Here is a 19,422-nt window from a genome sequence, read left to right on the forward strand (position 1 = left end):
CAAATTCAAACACTTAAAAAATTTAAGTTATAATTAATCTTATAAGCTAATGAGATTCAGACCTGTTATTTAAACATAATATTTTAAAATATGTAGCACACTTAAAAATAATTGCATCATTTTGTTCCCACGCTGTTATGTCCAGGATTATGGTATTTTGTGCTAAATCAATTGACCATATTAATCAGTATATAGATGAGTGAATGGGCCCACCACACATAGTCCCAGAGTACAGGGGAATCAAAGAACCCATGGTCTCAAAATGATCATTTCTGGACTAAAAGAAATCTAAGATTATATCTATAAAATGCGTTAGAAATAAAACATAACCAAAAAGATTTTAAACACCATAATTAAATTAAATTAGGTCAATAAAAATTTCATGTTGGCAACAAAACAGTATAATGGCATATTATTCATCAAACAAAATTTAAGTAAACATTCTGAAACTGTGTGAAATGCCCAATTTACAGGAATTAAAAGAATTAGAAGCAGCAGGTGCTGCTAATAACTTCATTATTTAATCATCAGCACCTATGAGCACCTTTATAAAAGCAGATCTGTGACAGTTTGCTAGTTTGGAGCATTCTGGTGATTTTAATTGAATGTGAAAGAGAAAGACATCAACAACTCTCTTAAAGAATAAAATGTTCTGCCTGGGAAGGGTTTTGGGCCAATTTTCAAACTACTGAGAAGATTTATTTACAAGACTTCTAAGACAGTTGTTGATAATGCCAGGAGTTGCTGTCCCATCAAGTTCATCCTAAGTCAGACTGTGTAATACTTAAAGAGACCTGCATCTCAGACTGTGCAGCCTCCATGACACAAATAATAAAACTTTACAAAACATATGCATACAGTTATACACACATAGAGATACACTGTACTGTATCTGCAGGGGTGTTTTGTGTCTCGTTAAGTTTTGGTCTTTAAATCAAGCGAGTCTATACCCATGATTCTGTTGTTAAAAATGTGCACTGATTAATCACACCTCTGAGGAAGATGATGATCAATAAGATGATGTGAAATTATGTTTTTCATTCTGTGTGATCTGTGCAGGGATGTAGCTGCTCCATAAGCTATACAAAACACAAAATAAGTGCAACTTACACTATGTCCCGTTGAGGTCGCTCTCCCCCTCTTTGTCATCCTGTTTCCTGCAGCCTCCTGCTGTCCATTTCCATCTCCTGAAACCTCATTATCTGAAGCCATCAGGTGCTTCTCTTATACTGGCGGCATGAGCTAAAATGTTTAACTTTCAACGCAAATCACCTGTTTTATTTAGATTTTTTTTCTTTGTTTGGTTTTTTTTATCTTGCAATTCATATTTGTATTTATTCTTTTTCTATTTCACTTGTTTATTTTTTGTAATTGCGAGGACTGTCCACTTCTAAACAATGGAAGGAATATGATCCACAGTCTTTTCAAAGGCTATTGATTAATAATTTTACATAGCAGCAGTAACCTGAATAGCTTATAGTTGTACTGGTCACGGTTCCCAGCTTTACTTTATAGACCAATAGCTATGGAAAAAGCTGTATCCTACCTAATATTTCACATACGTTTTAACAATAACCAATATGTTCTTAACAATTAATTGTCAAACAATTTCCTTTCATTTTTGCTGTAGCCTATTTGACACAGACAAAAACATCTCGTCTGCAGCAACGCCTCACGACTTCTCTTTTTTTCCCACAATGCAGCGCGGCAGGGGTTGTCGTGTGTGCGCTGTCTGTGGTGCTGAAGCTGCGTGTGTCTCTGAGATTGCAATCATCCACACGAGCATCGTTCCGTGAGAGGACCACAACGACGGGGAGCTGTGCTTCCGACGGCAGGAATATTTAAGGCTGATAAATTCAAGATGTTTCGATCAGCTCCTCTGATTTATCGTAATTCTTTGTAAAAAAAAAAAAAAAAAAAAAAAAAAAAAAAAACGGAAGTTTCTACATTTACTCTTGAAGCAGAAACTACAAACAGACACGCGCGTGGAGCCGTTTTCTTGGCTGTTTTTCGAGGCTTGTCATCCCTCCGGTGCCGCCGCCTGCCCAGCCGTATTTGTGTCCTGTCCCGCATCCTTTATGCACAGCACGCTGCTACGGTCCTCCCCGACAAAACACACATTCGTGTCCGAGCACCATGGACCGCTCCAACCGCCTTCACTGAGAGACATGGAAGCTAAACAACACCCTATAAAAAGCCTAAAAAGCTACCCCGAGACCGGTGGCCGGAGCCTTGCAGCGGCTGCCGGAGGAGACGGAGGAGGGTATCGCGCCGGTTCAGCTGAGATGGAGATGGATGTGAAGATTCAGAAAGCCATCGATTTCAAGGTGGAGGGTCATCGCTGCTACAAGGAGAAGAAATTTCGGGAGGCGATTGGCAAATACCATCGGGCGCTCCTGCAGCTCAAAGGTGTGCATGTTGTCGACGGGACGACGGGCTCCGAGGTCAACCTGCTCAATCAAGCCGCGACCAAGCTGACCGAGGAGCAGCGGAGAGCCGTGGAGAGCACCGAGATCGAGTGCTACGACAGCCTGACAGGTTAGCGGTGCCGGTACACCCACCAAACACTCCAATCTCGGTAGCCGTGCTAACACCATTGTTCGTTCCGGTTCACCGGGTTCACACAAGCTACTGGGCTGTAGTTATTTCTGCAGGTGCATGCTTTCAGTTCAGAAGCGGGTGAAATAATGCTGCTGCCGTGGGAGAACAGAAATGCATTTTGCTGTTTATATTTGAGAGGGGACAAATTGTGCTGGTTTAGTGGGGGGGATAGGATTTGACCACTAGTGAATCATTTAGCCAAACGAGCCAATTTTCCAGCCATTACTAAGCAATGCACTGTCCAAAAATGAGCAGGTCTTATTTTTGCCAAGCCTTTTCAGTGGTATGTGTGTCTGCTTACACATTCTTGTTTAATCATTTAGTTTGTGGTCCTCTTTACGTATACATGAGACAAGTTCACCACAATGTTGTGTTGTAACATCCACATTTCACATGAGCCTGAGGACAGGGGTGATATGAGGTTGTGTGTTTAATGGAACAACAGGTTTGCCTCGTTGTTGAAAACAGTCTCTAAATGCTGAAGCTCATGTGTGAATAGAAGTTTAATTTTTCAAAAGTGGGTACTACAAAAATAACCTCAATGAATTTATTCAATTAGAGTTCTTAATAATGAATGTTCATTATCAACTGTTAATGAACTATTTCATCAAAATGTCAGAAAATCTTAACAGGGTTCATCATAACTATTTTAAACCCAAGATAAGAATTCCATGTTTTGGCTTAGTTTGAAAGAAACTGAGAGATGCATAGAATAAACTTATAGGATATAAGGATACATAACATGCTAGAAATGTTGTGGATTATATGAGAATATATCTACAGATCTTGCTTAGATCTTTTGGTCATATCTCAGGGTTTTAATGGTCAAGATAAATGGTCAAAAGGAAACCTCAGTGCTTAAGATATCATGATACAGAATAACTAAAATAAGGCTGCTTTGTTCTTTTTTCTGATATGAATTTAGAAAATAAATATAAAAAAGAAATAGGCTGATGTGAAATCTATGACTACACCCTGCAGTGTAAACAGCAGGTCTTGATGAATGTTGGCATCCAGAGGGAACTGAGGATGGTTGTGATTAATGGTGCACACTAAAGCAGTTACATTACGTTATTTATGGGACATCATAACCTATATGAATGTTGAAATTTTGGGGCATGAGTGTAGTGATGTTGTGTCTCATTTCTGTGCCAGGCACAATCCAGTTAGGTTGCCATGATGCATTGGAGGTTGCCTCTTCTGTGCAGTATTCAGGGCCTGTCTGCAGCCTGTGGGGAGGCCACTGTGGCGTGAAGGAAAGATGGGGGAGGGAGTGGGGAAAGAGAGAAAATACAAGGAAGGAAAAATTTGTGTAAGGAAGTAAAGAGGCAGGAGGAAGCAGCTGATATGGTGGAAATGACAGACGGAGAGAGAGGACATCATTTTCAGTGGAAAAAAAAGAGGGGGTAAAAGAAGGAGGAGTGGCTTGCTAGTGTGTGACAGAGGTCCATATTTACCATGGCAACCATTACTGGGCTTTTCTCCTGGTAATATATTAATACTGCTTATGGTCTCCTGTCACTACTGATTCAGGAATGTGTGAGCACATGTACACGAAACCCCAATTAAACCCAGTTTTTTGTGACTGAATATGTTTAAATGAACTGTGATCAATCATTAATAATTCCTGGATTAGGAAGTAGACATCGTGTCACTTTGCTTTTCAAGTAATTGGGTTTGTTTGTGAGCCACACTGTTGGGAGTCCCCTGGCTTTAAGGTTGTCTTTTGTAGGCAGGTACTCTTCACGCTGACCTTCAGGATCATATTTTAACTCAGTCTTATTTGGTGTTAGGAAATTAAATGTAGGCCAAACTTTGTAGGGAATCAGCTTTTCAGCTCAACTCCAGATTAGTAGCAGCTTCTACACACACTCATTGTAGAACTCTGTGAGCTGTACTTGATCTGTAACTTTAAAACTCATGCAAAGTGCATTACTTCACACTTAACAGATAATCATTTAATGACCATTTATCTACCTCTTAATACAGTTATTTCACTAAATTATCTGATTTACACATGTAGAAAAGTTACTTTTTAGTAGCCACCTAAGTATGCCAACAGTTAATGGTGAAAAGAAATAGTGAACCTCTTATGTGTCTTGTCTAGGCTATGTTTTTCAGCTTGCTGGGCAGGCCTGTGGTGTCCCTTCTGGTCACAGGGTCATAAAGATTTACTTCTGCTGATAGATATCTTTTAATGGCTTTATGTTTTTGCAATGTTTAGAGTTTCTTGTACCAAAGAGCTCTTAAAAGCCATGAAACTGAAATTTATATTTTTTTTAAACCAGCTAATTTGGTGGTATATCAAGTTAACTGGTATTAACATTAATCCGTTAAGAGTAAAACAGTCCACAGTGAGATGATCATTAGTACATGGGAAGCAACAGTGATTTATTGTACATGAATTAATGATTTAAATAACCATGAATCATGCATTGAGTTGGGGTATTGTATGCAAGTATTGCCTATAAGCAAAATCTTTTGGGTTGCACTGACAACTTGGTGTTGAATGATGACGTCAGCTTACCATGTTGAATTCTTTACATGGTCTTTTGTGCCAGTCACAGCACACCCACAAAGTTGAACAACAGCACTCCTGGTAAGTGCACTGTATGCTTGCACATATAAATGGAAGTTTTACAGTTTACAAATAACCAACAGTGCAGGAAGATTATCATTATCAGAATTATATTTTACAAATTATTTTACTCTTTTTCTCCTGAAAGCGAAGGTTTTCCTCTGCAGTTGATATTTTATAGCATTCATAGAAAAATAATAAGATAATGTGCTTGCTATTCACTAAAAAGAGACATTGTGCATTGATATTCATCCCTGATATTTGTGCTCTAGGTTTGGATGTAAATGGATTTGAGATGGGGTCATTCCCAATCACTAACAAACGTTTTGTTGTTTTATTGGGTTTACAGTTTGTTTTGGAGCCTTCTCAAATGAAAGCATGAAACAGGGCTCACAAGTCCAAGAAGATGCTTTAGTATGTTGGCCAGTCAGAAGGTAGTTTACATTTAAAGAGGTGTGGGGCCTAAAGAACCTGGTACTAACATTCCTGTTTCAGGCAGAAACCTATCTGAGAAGCTGCATAATGAAGTAATAAAGACAAAAAGGTGGAAATGAGCATAATAAGTGCCTTTTAAATAGGTTAAGTAATTCTAAAAACAAAAAGAAAAACAAAACTGCTGAAAAATGTGATTTTTGCAACAGGAGCAAACCCTGCATTTATCAGGAGCTATTTTAAGCTGTGGTTAATACACATTTATACACTCTTTACACCAGTGGGAAGGAGTTGAGTATCTTTAGTGCCAGTATAGTAATAAGGGAACATGTTGTCCAAACACAGCTGCATGCACTCTCAGAAAGTACTAAGTTGTACCTTTAAGGGTACAAAAGCACTTGTCACTGGCTTGTACCATCCAAAGTACTTCTGTTGTACCCTCAGTAGAGGGTCCTTATTTGTACCTTCGCAGTTTGTACTTTGTAAAGACCAGTATTGTACCACTGGTAACAGTGTTGTACTCTAATTTAAAAATAGAAAATATCTCTCATCACAGTCCAAATGGAAGAAAATACTTTATCCCTATCACACACACATTCATATTCCAATGAACACATCAGAAGCAAAGTGGGGTTCACTGTCCAAAAACAGCTTTAACACTTCCTCCTAAGGTCCAGTCAGGGCAAAAATAAAAATGAGGATAATATGAAACAAGTTAAGAAATTAGTTAAATGTGTGTTAAATATTACTAAAATAAAAAAAATAAAAATGCACAAATCTAATTTTATATATAATTATTTTTTCTTTCATCAACACTCCACAACTATAACCTTGAATAAGCTTTTTTAAAACATTTCTTTCTTTCTTTTGTTTTTCCCAACACAGACTATTTTAACCCAACATGTAGAAGAAACTGTACAAATATATACAATTTATTACTTGAAAACTTAAATGTACCTTTCAGGCCCTCAGATAGATACAAATCCTTGAGGTCCAGTTGTGAGCCCTAGTGGGTACATAAGTCCAGTTTATATCCTGGGGGACAGCAAAATTTGCTCCTGTACCACTTTCTCTGACATTGTGGCCCAATAAAAGGAAGATTTTCACATGTTTAAAATGTTTAGGATCATTGGGATGGGGAAACCTGTCACGTTTTATCATGGCATTTTGAAACCTTCAGTACATTATTATAATCTCTGTCTCATAAATAATAAATGATATAAATATTAATAAAAACAAGAAAACAGAGATTAAGACTTTGCTGATTTCATTTACTGAAATTAATTTTTTAAAGTATTGCATTGAGCAAGCTTCTGTGAGGTTATTGTCATTCAATAAGTGATGTTTCAAAAAAATAAAGAAGGAACCTGATTCAACGAGAAAGGACAGGTAACTATAACTAATATTATAACTAATAGAGTCACTCGATTGTTTCCTCAGAATGTTTTAAAAATCATACAGTTCTACTGAATGCCAGATCCAAAGTTGTCTGTAGGCCTTTGATGCAAGGCTCCACCTGCTTACCCAGAGTTCTGCTGGTCAGACGGTGGTCACTGTGGTTATGAGTGAGGTGCTTCCATTTGATTGGCTAGTTGTCTTTGGCTCTGACGTATTACAGGAGGGCAACAACCAAGCCAGAACCAGTCACGCATCACGTGTGAGGCTGATCGCATGTCAGCAGTTGTGTGTGAGTGGATATGCTGGTGTTCATGCATGTAAGTGTGTTTGTGTCTGCATTCACAGGCCTGAGATACAGCAGCTGGGTCAGGGGATGCAGGGAACAAGTGTGTATGGGTGTCTGTGTGTGTTTCTGTGTGTTAAGAGGAGTGGAGAGTTGCTCTTAGCTCTATTTGTTCTGCCATTCATACCATACTCATTGCTGGCAATGCTGATGTTGTTTAAGCAGCATATTGGTGTGCATGTTCATATGTGAATTGATGTGTTTTCTTATCTTCTTGACTTTGTTGTGATGAGGATATGCTCTTCCTGCTGTGTCATTCCTCAGAGGATAATATACACCATGTCATTTATTTCAGATTGTTGAACTGATATTCCCTTATTTGGTGTTCAGTTACTAATATTTGACTCTAAATTATTCCATATGTGTTCATCAAAGCTGAGATTTGGTATCTGGGAAGATGAAAACATAGGAGTCATATTAGTTCCATTCATTGGAAAAAGCCAGCAACAAGTCGGCATGACACAAGTCCTAAAAAACAACGAAAAACATATTTTTTCTGTTTTTGCAAAATATGCCAGTTGAAATTATGAAGTTACCACTCCATCCTTCAAATAACATTATGAAGGGTTTTAGAACCATAAACTTTATATTTGAATTTGCAACAGGGGTTGTAGTAAAATGGTGGTCAGTGGTCCAGGCCTACTTGGGATTCTAGCAGTGAATTTTAAAAATAGCCCAAATACAGAACATAAAAGTGTGCTACTTACCTTTTGCCATAGCTTTCTCTAGTGTGTTGACTAGATGGCCGGTGTGAGGAAAATTTAAAAGTGAAAATCCCAAGTAGGCCTGTAACCACATGGATTATCACAGGCTGGTCCATTTGCATCACTTACTGGCAGAGACCACTGATTTATGCCTCCCAGTGACACAGACCACTCATTACACAGTGGTCTTTGTAGTAGTCCTTCATCTGGACCATCATTGTTTCAGCCAATCAGCAGCACATTCAAGTGGAAACACATGGCTACTTAAGCAGTTTTTCTGTTCAGGGTTTCCAGTTACCTTTACCTTAACCTTACCTTCTGAAATTTGTGTGTATAGTGTTGAATTATGGTGCGTTCCAGTTGTCTCAGAATTCCAAGCCGCTAAGAATTTGTGACGTCATTACCAGGTAGCCGACTTTACAGCTGCACCAACTCAGGAAAAAATGGACTCCTCCAAAACAGTCAGTTTGAGAGCATCTACAAATGATGTATAAAAACTAGAAAATCACAAACCTATTGTAAAAATGTGCACCATGAGAACACCAGCCAATTTAGGTGATAATGAGTAATAAGGTACACAGACTGACATCTGTATGTCAACATCTCTGTGAAAAGATTAGGCCATTCTGTTCAGACAAGGCAAAAGACATTACATGCCCAGCACCAAAAGTCATAGCCCAGAGCACACAGAATAGGATGATGGTGTGATATCACTAGTTTCCCTGCATATAGACTGATGGACAGAAGACAGTGTGGTTACAACCCCTGTAAGGTTGGAAGTTAAAAGAATGTAGGGCAATTTACGATATGTATACAACATGTGAGCATTCATTAATAAATGTCTTGCTTGTGGGTTGACAAAAGGCAAATTATTACATCTATATTTCTCCTTTATAAGTTCAAAAAGTGGTTAAGGTTATAACATTAACATTAGTTACAACCTTTTGTCTTTCTGTGGACCATCTGGAATCTCCTCAAAGAGGGTCCCCAGACTTCCTTTTGACAACCATTCAGGGTGTGTGTTTTATGCTGAGTAATGCAAATACGGACAGCTTTTGAAACCACCCCACACCTGGCTCCCCGGGTCAGTGTCAAATGGCCCAAGGGAGACTTGTACCTGGATTTCCCATGGCTGTACACTGTACAGGGCATTGCTATGCCAGGAAGGTGGCCACTCCCATCAGGGTATAGAAATGTGTTATCATAGGATAAAGGTGATTATTCAGAGCAGCTTTGTATTGATTTACAGTGATTCGTCCCTTTAAGGGGCAAGTGGAACAAACCAAGTCAGCAAAAAGTCTCTCACAGCAAAACAGATGAACCAGCTTTGAAGGTCAAGCTTTCAGACCTGTTCTGTTCTCTTGGTGTGCATCACATATGCACTCTTATCAGAATAAACTCTCCTGATCACTTGTTTACACATCATTGTAGTTGAATGCAGGTGGTTTTTACACTATTAAACTCTCAAATGTGCACTCATTTTGTAATGTTTGTGCACTGCAGCACAACTTTAAAATACCTCTTTTTGTCATTGTCAACCAGCTGTTCCATCCTGATATTCTCAATCCCCTGAGGAAGAGTTGCTCTTTTGTTTGTCCACAGTTATCAAGTGTAGGCTTTTGGCCACAATTTTCCAAAAGCCATATACTCATGTATTTACCATGTAAATGTAGCTGTCAGTTTAGGCATTGTTTCTACTGCAACCTGATCTCATCACAGATGTTTAACAGCCACCACAGAACTAAATAAGCAGTTTTTTGTTTTGTTTTTTTGTAAAAGCTCAAACATTGTACCATGACTCATTTCCCTATATGGAGTCTATATGTAGTTAAGTGATCATATAGACATTAAATATTCAGACACATGATAACATTTAGAGCACACATCCATCGTTCACTTATGATGTCCTGTAAAAAACAGTGGGGAAGAGGTGATGGGTGAAAAGATTGGATTAGGCTCCCAATTTTCATGCAAGAAACCAAAGGCATCAAGACTCATTTGGCATGTTTATTTCAGTGGTCCTTATTCCTTAAGTAACTCTCACTTGTGGATGGTTAGAATTGTAATTTATCTTTATGGTTAGGTTATGGATTCACTAAATAACTGCTTAAATTTAGAAATATACATATAATATTTTAGAAATATACACAAAACAGCCTGCATGTACATTCGCATGCTACAGTTTATAATTCTGAGTTGTGACGCTATGCAGACAGATGTACTTATCACATATGGTCTTGTGTAACTAGGCTGCCCATTGAAATATGAGCAAGTTCCTGCCATCCTTGTCTTAACAATGATCACTCATTCAAAGTAACTTTTTCTTTTCTTAATACTCTCCTAATACTCTGGGCCCACTCGCCCTCTGAATGCATGCCAGAGAATTTGATTGACTGTTGTATGCATAATCACAACCTGCAGCTCAACGTGTGCAGCAATCTGCATTAATTAGGTTTCCCTGCTCATTTCTTCAAATTTGTACTTTTTTGTCACCCATCTAGAAGTCCTTCTAAAAACAATTTTAGCACCTCATCACTGAGGATTTTGACTTTAAAAAATGATTTTTGATAACTGAATTGTTAATTGATTCAAAATGAGAACAAGAAGAAAAGATGTAAGAGGAGAAAATTAAACAAAACAGAGACGAGAGACTAAATATGTTTTTGTGAAAAAACAGTGAAAGTGTTCAGGAGTTAATGGAGACATAAATGGGGTTTCAGAGAAATATGCATCAGTGACAATAGTATCATCTCCTGATTCTGTCAGACAGAGTTGAAAGAAAAGATGAATGACCTATTTGCTGGCCTTCTTAAGGAGACCCGGAGTTTGTGATTCCCTGTAGGGAGGTATCTAATTGGGTTACACCACCACTGTCTCTGACTGCTGCAGTTCACAGTGGTGCAACATGTTAGCCAGAGGGAGACTGCCTGTCATCCATCCATCCATCCATCCATCCATCCATCCATCCATCCATCATCCATCCATCCATCATCCATCCATCCATCCATCCATCCATCCATCCATCCATCCATCCATCCATCACAAGCGCCCAGTCATGCACACACAGAACTAATAGATGTGACTCCAGCTAGTTTGCTCTTTTTCCTGGCATTGATCATGAAACAGTACTTTCAATAGCATGTGGTTTAGAAGCTGTAGTAAGTTGGAAATGGTTCAAATGTACATTAGAAAGTGAACATAGAATAAAACAGGGAGCAGGATGGTGTGATCCTTTTTGTGAGAGCAACCAGTCTGACTTTTCATTAATTTCTGCTTGTTCTAATCTCTGCCTGAAATCTGCCTTTGTACCTTCCGGCTGTTTCAATCTGTGAATGAGTCATAAGTCACAGCCTTGGAAGAGGCGCAGCAGGGGGTGACAAGTAAAATTGTTTTTTTCATAACACCAGACACCTTTTTGTTCCACTCACAGTGACTCTGCTGTACTTAATGATGATCCAACAATCTTCACATGCTTGTTATATATAAAGAAAAGTTAAAGAAATGAAATTAAAAATATAAACTGTGTTATGTGCAGAAGCTACTTTGGCACTGGATAGTTTATCTTAACAAGACATTTGCTGACAGGTTATGTCAACACAAACTTACTCCCACTAGTGTTTGCAAAGACCTGCTGGGATGTTGAAGTTGCATAATCTCTGTTTTTTTTTCCAATAAAATCTGCATTCGAATAACATCAGTGATGTGTAACACTCCAGATGGGGAGTTTTCATTGGTCCACTCTGACATACTGCAAGAAAATAGTCAATGCCTGGTTACAAAAGCAGAATAGAGGAGAAAACTCCTCCCTTTCATCTCCTGCCAGCTCAGTCACCAGGGGATGTGGTGGAGTGCATGAGATAAAGGTAGAAAAAGAGAATAAGGGAGGAAACGGAAAGAAATGTAAGATAGAGGGGTTAAGATGGGGAGAAATATGGATTGTATAACCAGCCGGGAGTAGGAGGACTCTGCTGCAGGAGGAGGGAGGAGATAGATGAGAGGTGCCATTTAAGGGTTAGAAGGGGGATGGGGGAGGTTTGGTTGGTGTTTTTCCTCCCTCTGTGCATGTACGTCTGTCATTGGAGGGGTAGCCAGAGCAGAGTGGTGAGAATGTAGAGTGCCAGAGCTGCAGATGGCACTCCTTTTACTGTACTGCTCACACTGTAATGTCCTCTCTATACCAACCCTATGAATTAACTCAGAGCTTAAAGACCGAGAGATTTGCAGAATGGAGAAAGGTGAGTCAGCAGAAAGGTTTGGATAGTCTCAAATGGGGGAATATGATGGGATTATGTGAAAGAAGTAAAAGGAGTAAAAATCAGAGTGAAACGTAGTCAGTATGAAGAGGAAAGTGTTTGCCTTAATGACCTTTTTGTCATGAAACAACAGTTTCCAGAGCTGCTTTTGTTTTGTTTTGATGATAATCATTGCTGTAAGACATCCATTTAAGATCAAACTGATTTATATCACAGCCCAGACAGGCCCAGGTGACTGCTGTCACAAGAGTAAATAAAATCCAGTTATTCGTCAGGAAGAAAAGGAAGGGAACGGGGAACAGGCAGGGAGACAGACAGAACTGAGAGGGACCTAAGACATTTTTGGCACAACAGCAGTTAGATAAAAACTCTACAGTTATTCAGTAATTCAGAAGAGAGAAAAGTCAGTACATTTATCACGTTATGAAAACCTGGCTAAAGAGACAGACTTTTAAAAGAAATGTAAACATGTTAGGCTGACTAATATCACACTAAATTACATTTTTTAGTGTACTAACAGTTCCATAGCTACACCCACAGTAAATAACAGAAGAAACTAAGACACAGAAAAAACAAAGAGAATGCAGGACAGAACGCATCTCAGTACAGCACCTAAATATAACATTGTCCAGTTAAGCATGTTACTAATCAATGTTTAATCTCATGCCTCTCGTCTATGGTTTTAGTTATAACAGTGACAGCAAACTATGGATGCATTCACTTGACGAAGTTTATGTTAACTATGAAAGTTCTTCTCTCTAATACAGTTTTCTCTCTCTCTCTCTCTCTCTCTCTCTCTCTCTCTCTCTCTCTCTCTCTCTCTCTCTCTCTGTGTGTGTGTGTGTGTGTGTGTCAGTTTACTGCTAATATCCTTCCACCCATTCATTTTCTTCCATTTATCTGGGATTTGTTTGCGGGAGCTGGAGCTAAAACAGGGGAGCCTAGACTTTCATATTCCCCACCCACTTCTTCCAATTTGTCCAGGGGGATCCCGAGGTATTCCCGTGCCAGCAAAGAAACTCTCCAGGACCCCTAAATACACTTTACCAAGAAGGCTGAGGAATGTCATGTAGTTGGAGCACACCCCCATGGTCCCCCTTCTTGAAGATGGGGATCACCACCCCAGTCTGTCAGTCCAGTTTATTTGGGCAATAACATTGCCTTGTTAGAGTTTGAAAAAGAAAATGGTTAAGTCCAAAATACATATTTTTATACCATACTAATCACCCTCATAGATGCCATTTTCCTGGTTGCCTGGGTTACATGTGCACAAGGCAAATTTTGACAAAACTTTGTCACCTATTTTTTTTTTATTTTGTCAAAAACTTCACGTAGTTAGTTTCAAAACTTCTTAAAAATAAAACAAAATTTATTCATTTTACAACTTGACTGTTGTGGGACTATTTTGTTTTTTAAAGATCACATACATTTGGTCTCATGATCACTAAAGGTTACATATTCTTTAGCTTTCAGTTTTTTGGCCTGTGTGAGAAGACACCCCCATTGAGGGCAGAGGACAGTCTTCAAGGACAGTAGTCTACTTTAACAACTATTTTTATTTATTACTACAAATTTCCTCAGGGATAAATAAAGTATAGTTTCATTTAATTGATGAGTCAGTTGAGCTGTAACTGCTTTGCCCACTGAAGTAAGTTTAACACATATTTGGTCATAAACCAAATCAGGTTCTCAGATATGCCATTAGTAAGGTGAATAGCATATTTTAAGTAACACTTATAAGAAGTTAATTAAGCTCTGTAAAAGCTAGAATTATAGCTACATTAATATAAGAACTTGTGGATTTCTTGTAACTTTACTTGTCATACTGTGTGTTTTCTAAATAATGTTCTTGATTGGTGAACTTTTCCCTGAGATGGAGTGTCATTTGTGTGAAATAGAAATTGAAAATGTCTGTCAAAGCTTTTTTTAGCCCCTAGTTGAAAGTCATGCGATCGGCTGAGAGAGAGCTGAACTCTTTTCCTGTCACCCTCAGAGAGAAATGCAGAATTTTCACCCTCTCTAAGCCATCAGTAATGAGAATTTGCTGAAGCTGTTTGTGCATATCTAACACCCTGTGCTCCAGTGGACAGTGCAGAATAAACCAATTTGTTGTTTATATTTATCTGTAGACTTCCATGATGATAAAGAGCCACACTGCTCAATTTCTGTGCGTTCCCTGTTCGACCAGCTCTGGCCTGATACTGAATGTTTTTATACATGCACTGCCAAGGGTTGACATTGAAAATGTGTCCTTGTTAAACACTGTTTTAGACAGCATTGAAATGTAAGGACGGAACTGAGCCTGCCTCAAAGATAAAATATTACTGAGTAGAATAGGTTTTTATCAGTTTTAATTCTTACAACTGTGGCTTCAATTTTTAATAGGGGATTATTAACCACATATGGTATTTGTATGGTTTTTAATGTGCCTTGGCAAGGGACTGCAAATGCAAATTAGCCTAAGGCTAACTCTGGTACAGTGCATCAAATGGAAACATTTATGTTTGAAGAATCAAAGAAATACATATTTAAAAACAGATTTTGGACGTATAGTGTTAATTTAAGGCTACAGTGATTAGAAGCAATATTGACAATAAATCTAAGTAAGTGAGTGCTTGTGAAAATGCAGCAGATAATTATCATCCAACATAAAAACTGGCCCCAGCTCTTAGGAGCTTAAACCATTAAATGCATACCTCATGTTGCTTGTGCAGTGGGATTTCACCTGATGTAAACACTCAGCTCTCTAGAGCTCATCATCTTCCCACATATGATAAAACATCCCAGATATTCTGAGAGAGGAAGAAAGTTCTTAAAAAAGAAGTCTGCACATTTTAACTAACATGAATGTCCACTGCAGTGTTCCTATATGCTGCAAACACTGTTGCCCAAAATGCCATCCTAATTTTTTAAAAGGTTGCTTCAGATTTGTTTTGATAGTTAATGGAAAAAACACTAGTGTGTGTTGGTGTGTGTTTCCTTCTAAACTGCTTAAAGTTATCAGGGCAAATATTTGTACTGGCAGCCTACCATGTACTTCATTAACATCATCATTCCCAAATCTAAAAAAGGTTCCAGGCTGAGGGCCAACACAGCTGTACAGCACCAGAGCAAGGGGTTTTATTCAGTGTTTTTATTTAAAATAAATTAAATACTTGTTCTTGTATATTGAATTCAAAGACAACTATTTTTGCCTAGAGCCAGAAAAGTCTGCACTTTACCTTTTGGTGTCAAGCCTACAGTTGGCTGTATTTCTGTTTGCCATGCCCTTGTCTGACAACATATCAGTAAATTGTAAGAAAAGTTATCATCTTGTCCCCCTTTTCACCATTAGTGTGAGCATGTTTGGCTGTGTAAAGAGTGGAGAGGATTCTTTGCCTGCTGTAGTCTTTTTAAGTCAGACTGTTCAGGCGTGAGGTTCAGGTTTCTGGGTATTCTGACAGCAGCCTCAGCAGTCACACCCCTGGAGATGCTGCCTTTACGCCCTCTGCAGAGGTGGTACAACAGTCTCCACGTGAATCCTAAGCAGTGTCAGGAGACATTTTCACTCTGTTTACTGCCACTAGCAGTCAGGAAGGAGTGAGACATAAAACCATTTTTTATTTCTGTGTAACTTTCTTTGGTTATTTATTCCAAGTGAAAATGCACTTCATGTTTTACAGGTGCATTATTTAGATACGGTTTCACAGCTCTTATCGGTGCAGAGAGAAAATATAAAAACCTGAGTTTCACTTGATTTTTTACGTTCGGCTGCTGCACACTGTTTGGTTATGGTCTGGTCCATAAACTTCTGCTGAATGATCTCATGCTATGTTTCTACAGTTTGGGTTTCAAACACAATTACCTGCCAACACCTGTACCATTTTTCAAACTGATGGAGGTGCATGCTTTAGCCATTAATTTAGTTCAGGTACTCCTTGTAACTGCTTCACTGCCTCACAGATGAAGCCTAACTCTCTGGGATTGTGAGCCAAACCATTTGGCAGTTTTCTCTGAGGACCTTTCCTTCTTTCTCATCTGTTTTGTGAGCCATATAATGCACAGAGCACATTATGGCAGCTCCTGTACATAGATTACCAAAATGAAGGTGGAAATTAGAGTAATATTTGCAAGCAAAACCTCTCATTTTCTTGGAAATATGTGTATTTTAGTGTTTCTGTCACAGTTGGAGAGCAATGTGTTTGGCAGGAACGCAGGATAGAAACCAAATACAGTATCTGCTCAGTTAAAAACAGGAGTCTGCTGAGTGTCCACAGATGACATCACCAATTAAATAATGGCCTGGCTACTGCTGCAACTAAATTATATCCCTGTCCGGGAGTTCTGCTATACATAAAACCTTGATAAAAGTCTCTTTATGCTTTATTAAACTGCACTTATCTACTATTTGAAAGTCTGTTTTTGCTCATATAGAAAAAGTAATATTGAAAGTCCAATATCCTTATTTGGCCTTCAGACACTAAAATGAGCAAAATATGAGCTAAATAAGATTCCAGCTACTCTTTTTTTTTTGTTGAAGCATCAAGAAACCACACAAAGACCAGCAGCATATATTACAGAACAAGAAAAATACCTGAAAACTGCTAAATGAACCGGAAAGCATTAAATGATTTCATCTTGGTGAAGTCATCTAGACCGATGGCTTCCTCACTTGTATAAATATTTAAGTGGATAAGCATTAATCCTGAGTCTACAACTATTTTAGGAGAATGGAACAACGAAACAGTGTGGTCACTTGATATGTAAGGCTGCACGAATCTACAGGACATTTGTAATGCATGCACTGGAGTTTGAAGATAAGAGTGTGAGGCATTACAAGTAAAATCATCTCTAGAAGTGACGTGTTTCAACCCCCTCAGTCTGAAACACATCACACCTTAAACAATAACTATGAGAGTTGATTTTAGTGGTTTGCCAACATGTGCAAAGCATAGTGTCCATGGTTGTAAATTGTGAAATGGCTTTTTATCCCTATGCTGTTGTTTTCCATCAAGTGACATGGCAGGAATCAAGACCAATGAATAATAATTTAAGTCTTACCCATTGTTTTACAATCAAAGCATGCATGTTGTAACATATAGATCTAAGCGTGATCCTTGAAGTCGTGACATATGAACACAGTATTGATGCGTTAATGAATGGAGAATGGAGACTGCATCTATGTAGGGAACAGAATATGAAAAGTAGTCTTCAAATTTTTTTTTTTAGTTTGTACTGGTTAGTTCACATTCAGTCTTAATATAAGTTTGGTCATTTGGAAATTTAAGGAAAAATGTTTAGCCACCTTTTTCTCAATTATTACTCAGATTTTAACTGAAAAAAACAACATTTTGTTTCTAGAAAGCTCAGAATACATGCAGTATAACCACAACATTTATAATATCTATGTTTCTCAGCCAAAAGAACACATCTCATTTCCACTTTGCCACATCATAATACTTTGTGAGTAACATAAAGGACTTTCAAAGGTTATATTTTACAACAAAAAAAGACCTTTCCAAAGCCCAACCAAACAGATTAGAGTGTTGTCACAACCTCGTTGCTTTGATGATTAAGTCTAACAAAGCAGTCAAAGAAGAGAAAAGGAATAAAAGGAAGTGAGATTTTCTTGCAGGCTGATATGACACACACAGGAGGATGCAGGAACACACGTGTACTTAATGTATGTTGATGAAGTGTTGGCTGAGAATCATAGAGATTATTTATATCTGTACAAAAGGGCAAAATATTACAGATTTTTAAATTATTGAACATTATTAGGTGGATTAGAGGGATTTTGTTCCCTTTCTACAGAGACAATCTAGTTGTTGATGCTGCATATCCTTGCTAGTAAATTTGCAGTAACGTCTCATGTTTCCTATGTCAGAGTTTAATAATTAGTGTCAAATAACAAAAGATAATCATTACAGTAAGTTGGCTTTTTAAATTAGTTTAAAGTACTGCACATAATTGTACTCTCTCTCTTAATATTTAATTTAATATAGATGTGTTGCTCTTTATTGACACTTCAGTACCTCCTCTTAGCAAGTGGAAGGTTTCTGGAACGTCTCCATCCCAGAATTACAACTAGGAGGCTGCAGACACATCAATCATTCATTTTTACAGTCTGAACAAAATGACATGAATGCACAAAGTAAACAGGTCGCTGGCTCTGATCTTACTTTTAATGCTCATCAATATGACTCTTGGCAAGTAAGTATGTTGAAAACCCAGAATGTTTAGTCATATTAAGAGCAAATTTCAGAGTAGATTCCTTACTTAGAGCGTAAGGAATAATGTTTTATTGACACCATATGGGACTGAACTAGTGTTTTAATGCTGTGTCACACAACCAAAGACATTATCTGCTCTGCTTGTTGAAAGGGAAATGGTATTTGATGAGAAGATGAGCTTTTATTGTCTTTGCGTGATAATAAATCACTGAGGTCATTATGTATAATTCCTCTGAGAAAAAGAGCCTACTTTATATTCCTTATATGGCATTTTGAGTGATATAAGGAAGCTTCTAAATTTGTGTTTAAGCACTTATCGTCTGCTGCATTCAGGATGGGAATGCTTCTTCTACATGGTTTTTAAAATAGTGATAAATAAGAGAATATTAATTAAGGATTTACTGATACCCAGGAGTATTTAGCTTAATAGAACCACAAGAAGACCTGAAAGATGGGTAAGAACACGACATGGATGAATGAGAAAAAAGAAAAATGTACGCTAAGTATGAATAGCTGTGATAGAGGCACAAAGGGGTGAAAAAGAGATGCTGAAAAGACAGATGATACTGTGGGTGGTGGCCAGTGAAGATGGAATAAATGCTGTGTCATCTCAGTGCTAAAGCGAGTTATGAACTGTAGCCCTGTCCTTTTCAATAACAGCAAAAGGCATTTGCAAAAATGCTTTAGGTGGAGCTATTCTTAGTGAGAGAGCAGCTGTGATGTTGAAAGTACATATGTGAGACAGTTTTGCAATGATGCACAGTTCATTTGTATCATTAACTAGATCTGTAGCTGCGTAGCATTTGTAACATGGAAAAGTTGCAATGAAAGGTTAGAAGAGGAGGTAAAAAGGGAGACATGGAGGAGATGTTGGTGTGTGTCTGTGTGAGAATGTCAGAGA

At 38.2% G+C, this 19,422-nt stretch overlaps 1 protein-coding gene across 1 annotated transcript in view; it reads left to right on the forward strand.

Moving 5' to 3' along the window:
- The first annotated feature begins 1,703 nt into the window (after positions 1-1,703).
- Positions 1,704-19,422, forward strand: part of ttc9b (tetratricopeptide repeat domain 9B) — a 30,147-nt gene continuing 12,428 nt past the window's right edge. The window contains exon 1 of the mRNA XM_041995806.1: positions 1,704-2,538. Coding sequence (XP_041851740.1) covers positions 2,079-2,538 — 460 coding nt within the window. The 5' untranslated portion in view covers positions 1,704-2,078. The remainder of the gene's footprint in view (positions 2,539-19,422) is intronic.

This window comes from Melanotaenia boesemani, chromosome 9, assembly GCF_017639745.1.
Source record: "Melanotaenia boesemani isolate fMelBoe1 chromosome 9, fMelBoe1.pri, whole genome shotgun sequence".
Lineage (NCBI taxonomy): Eukaryota > Metazoa > Chordata > Actinopteri > Atheriniformes > Melanotaeniidae > Melanotaenia > Melanotaenia boesemani.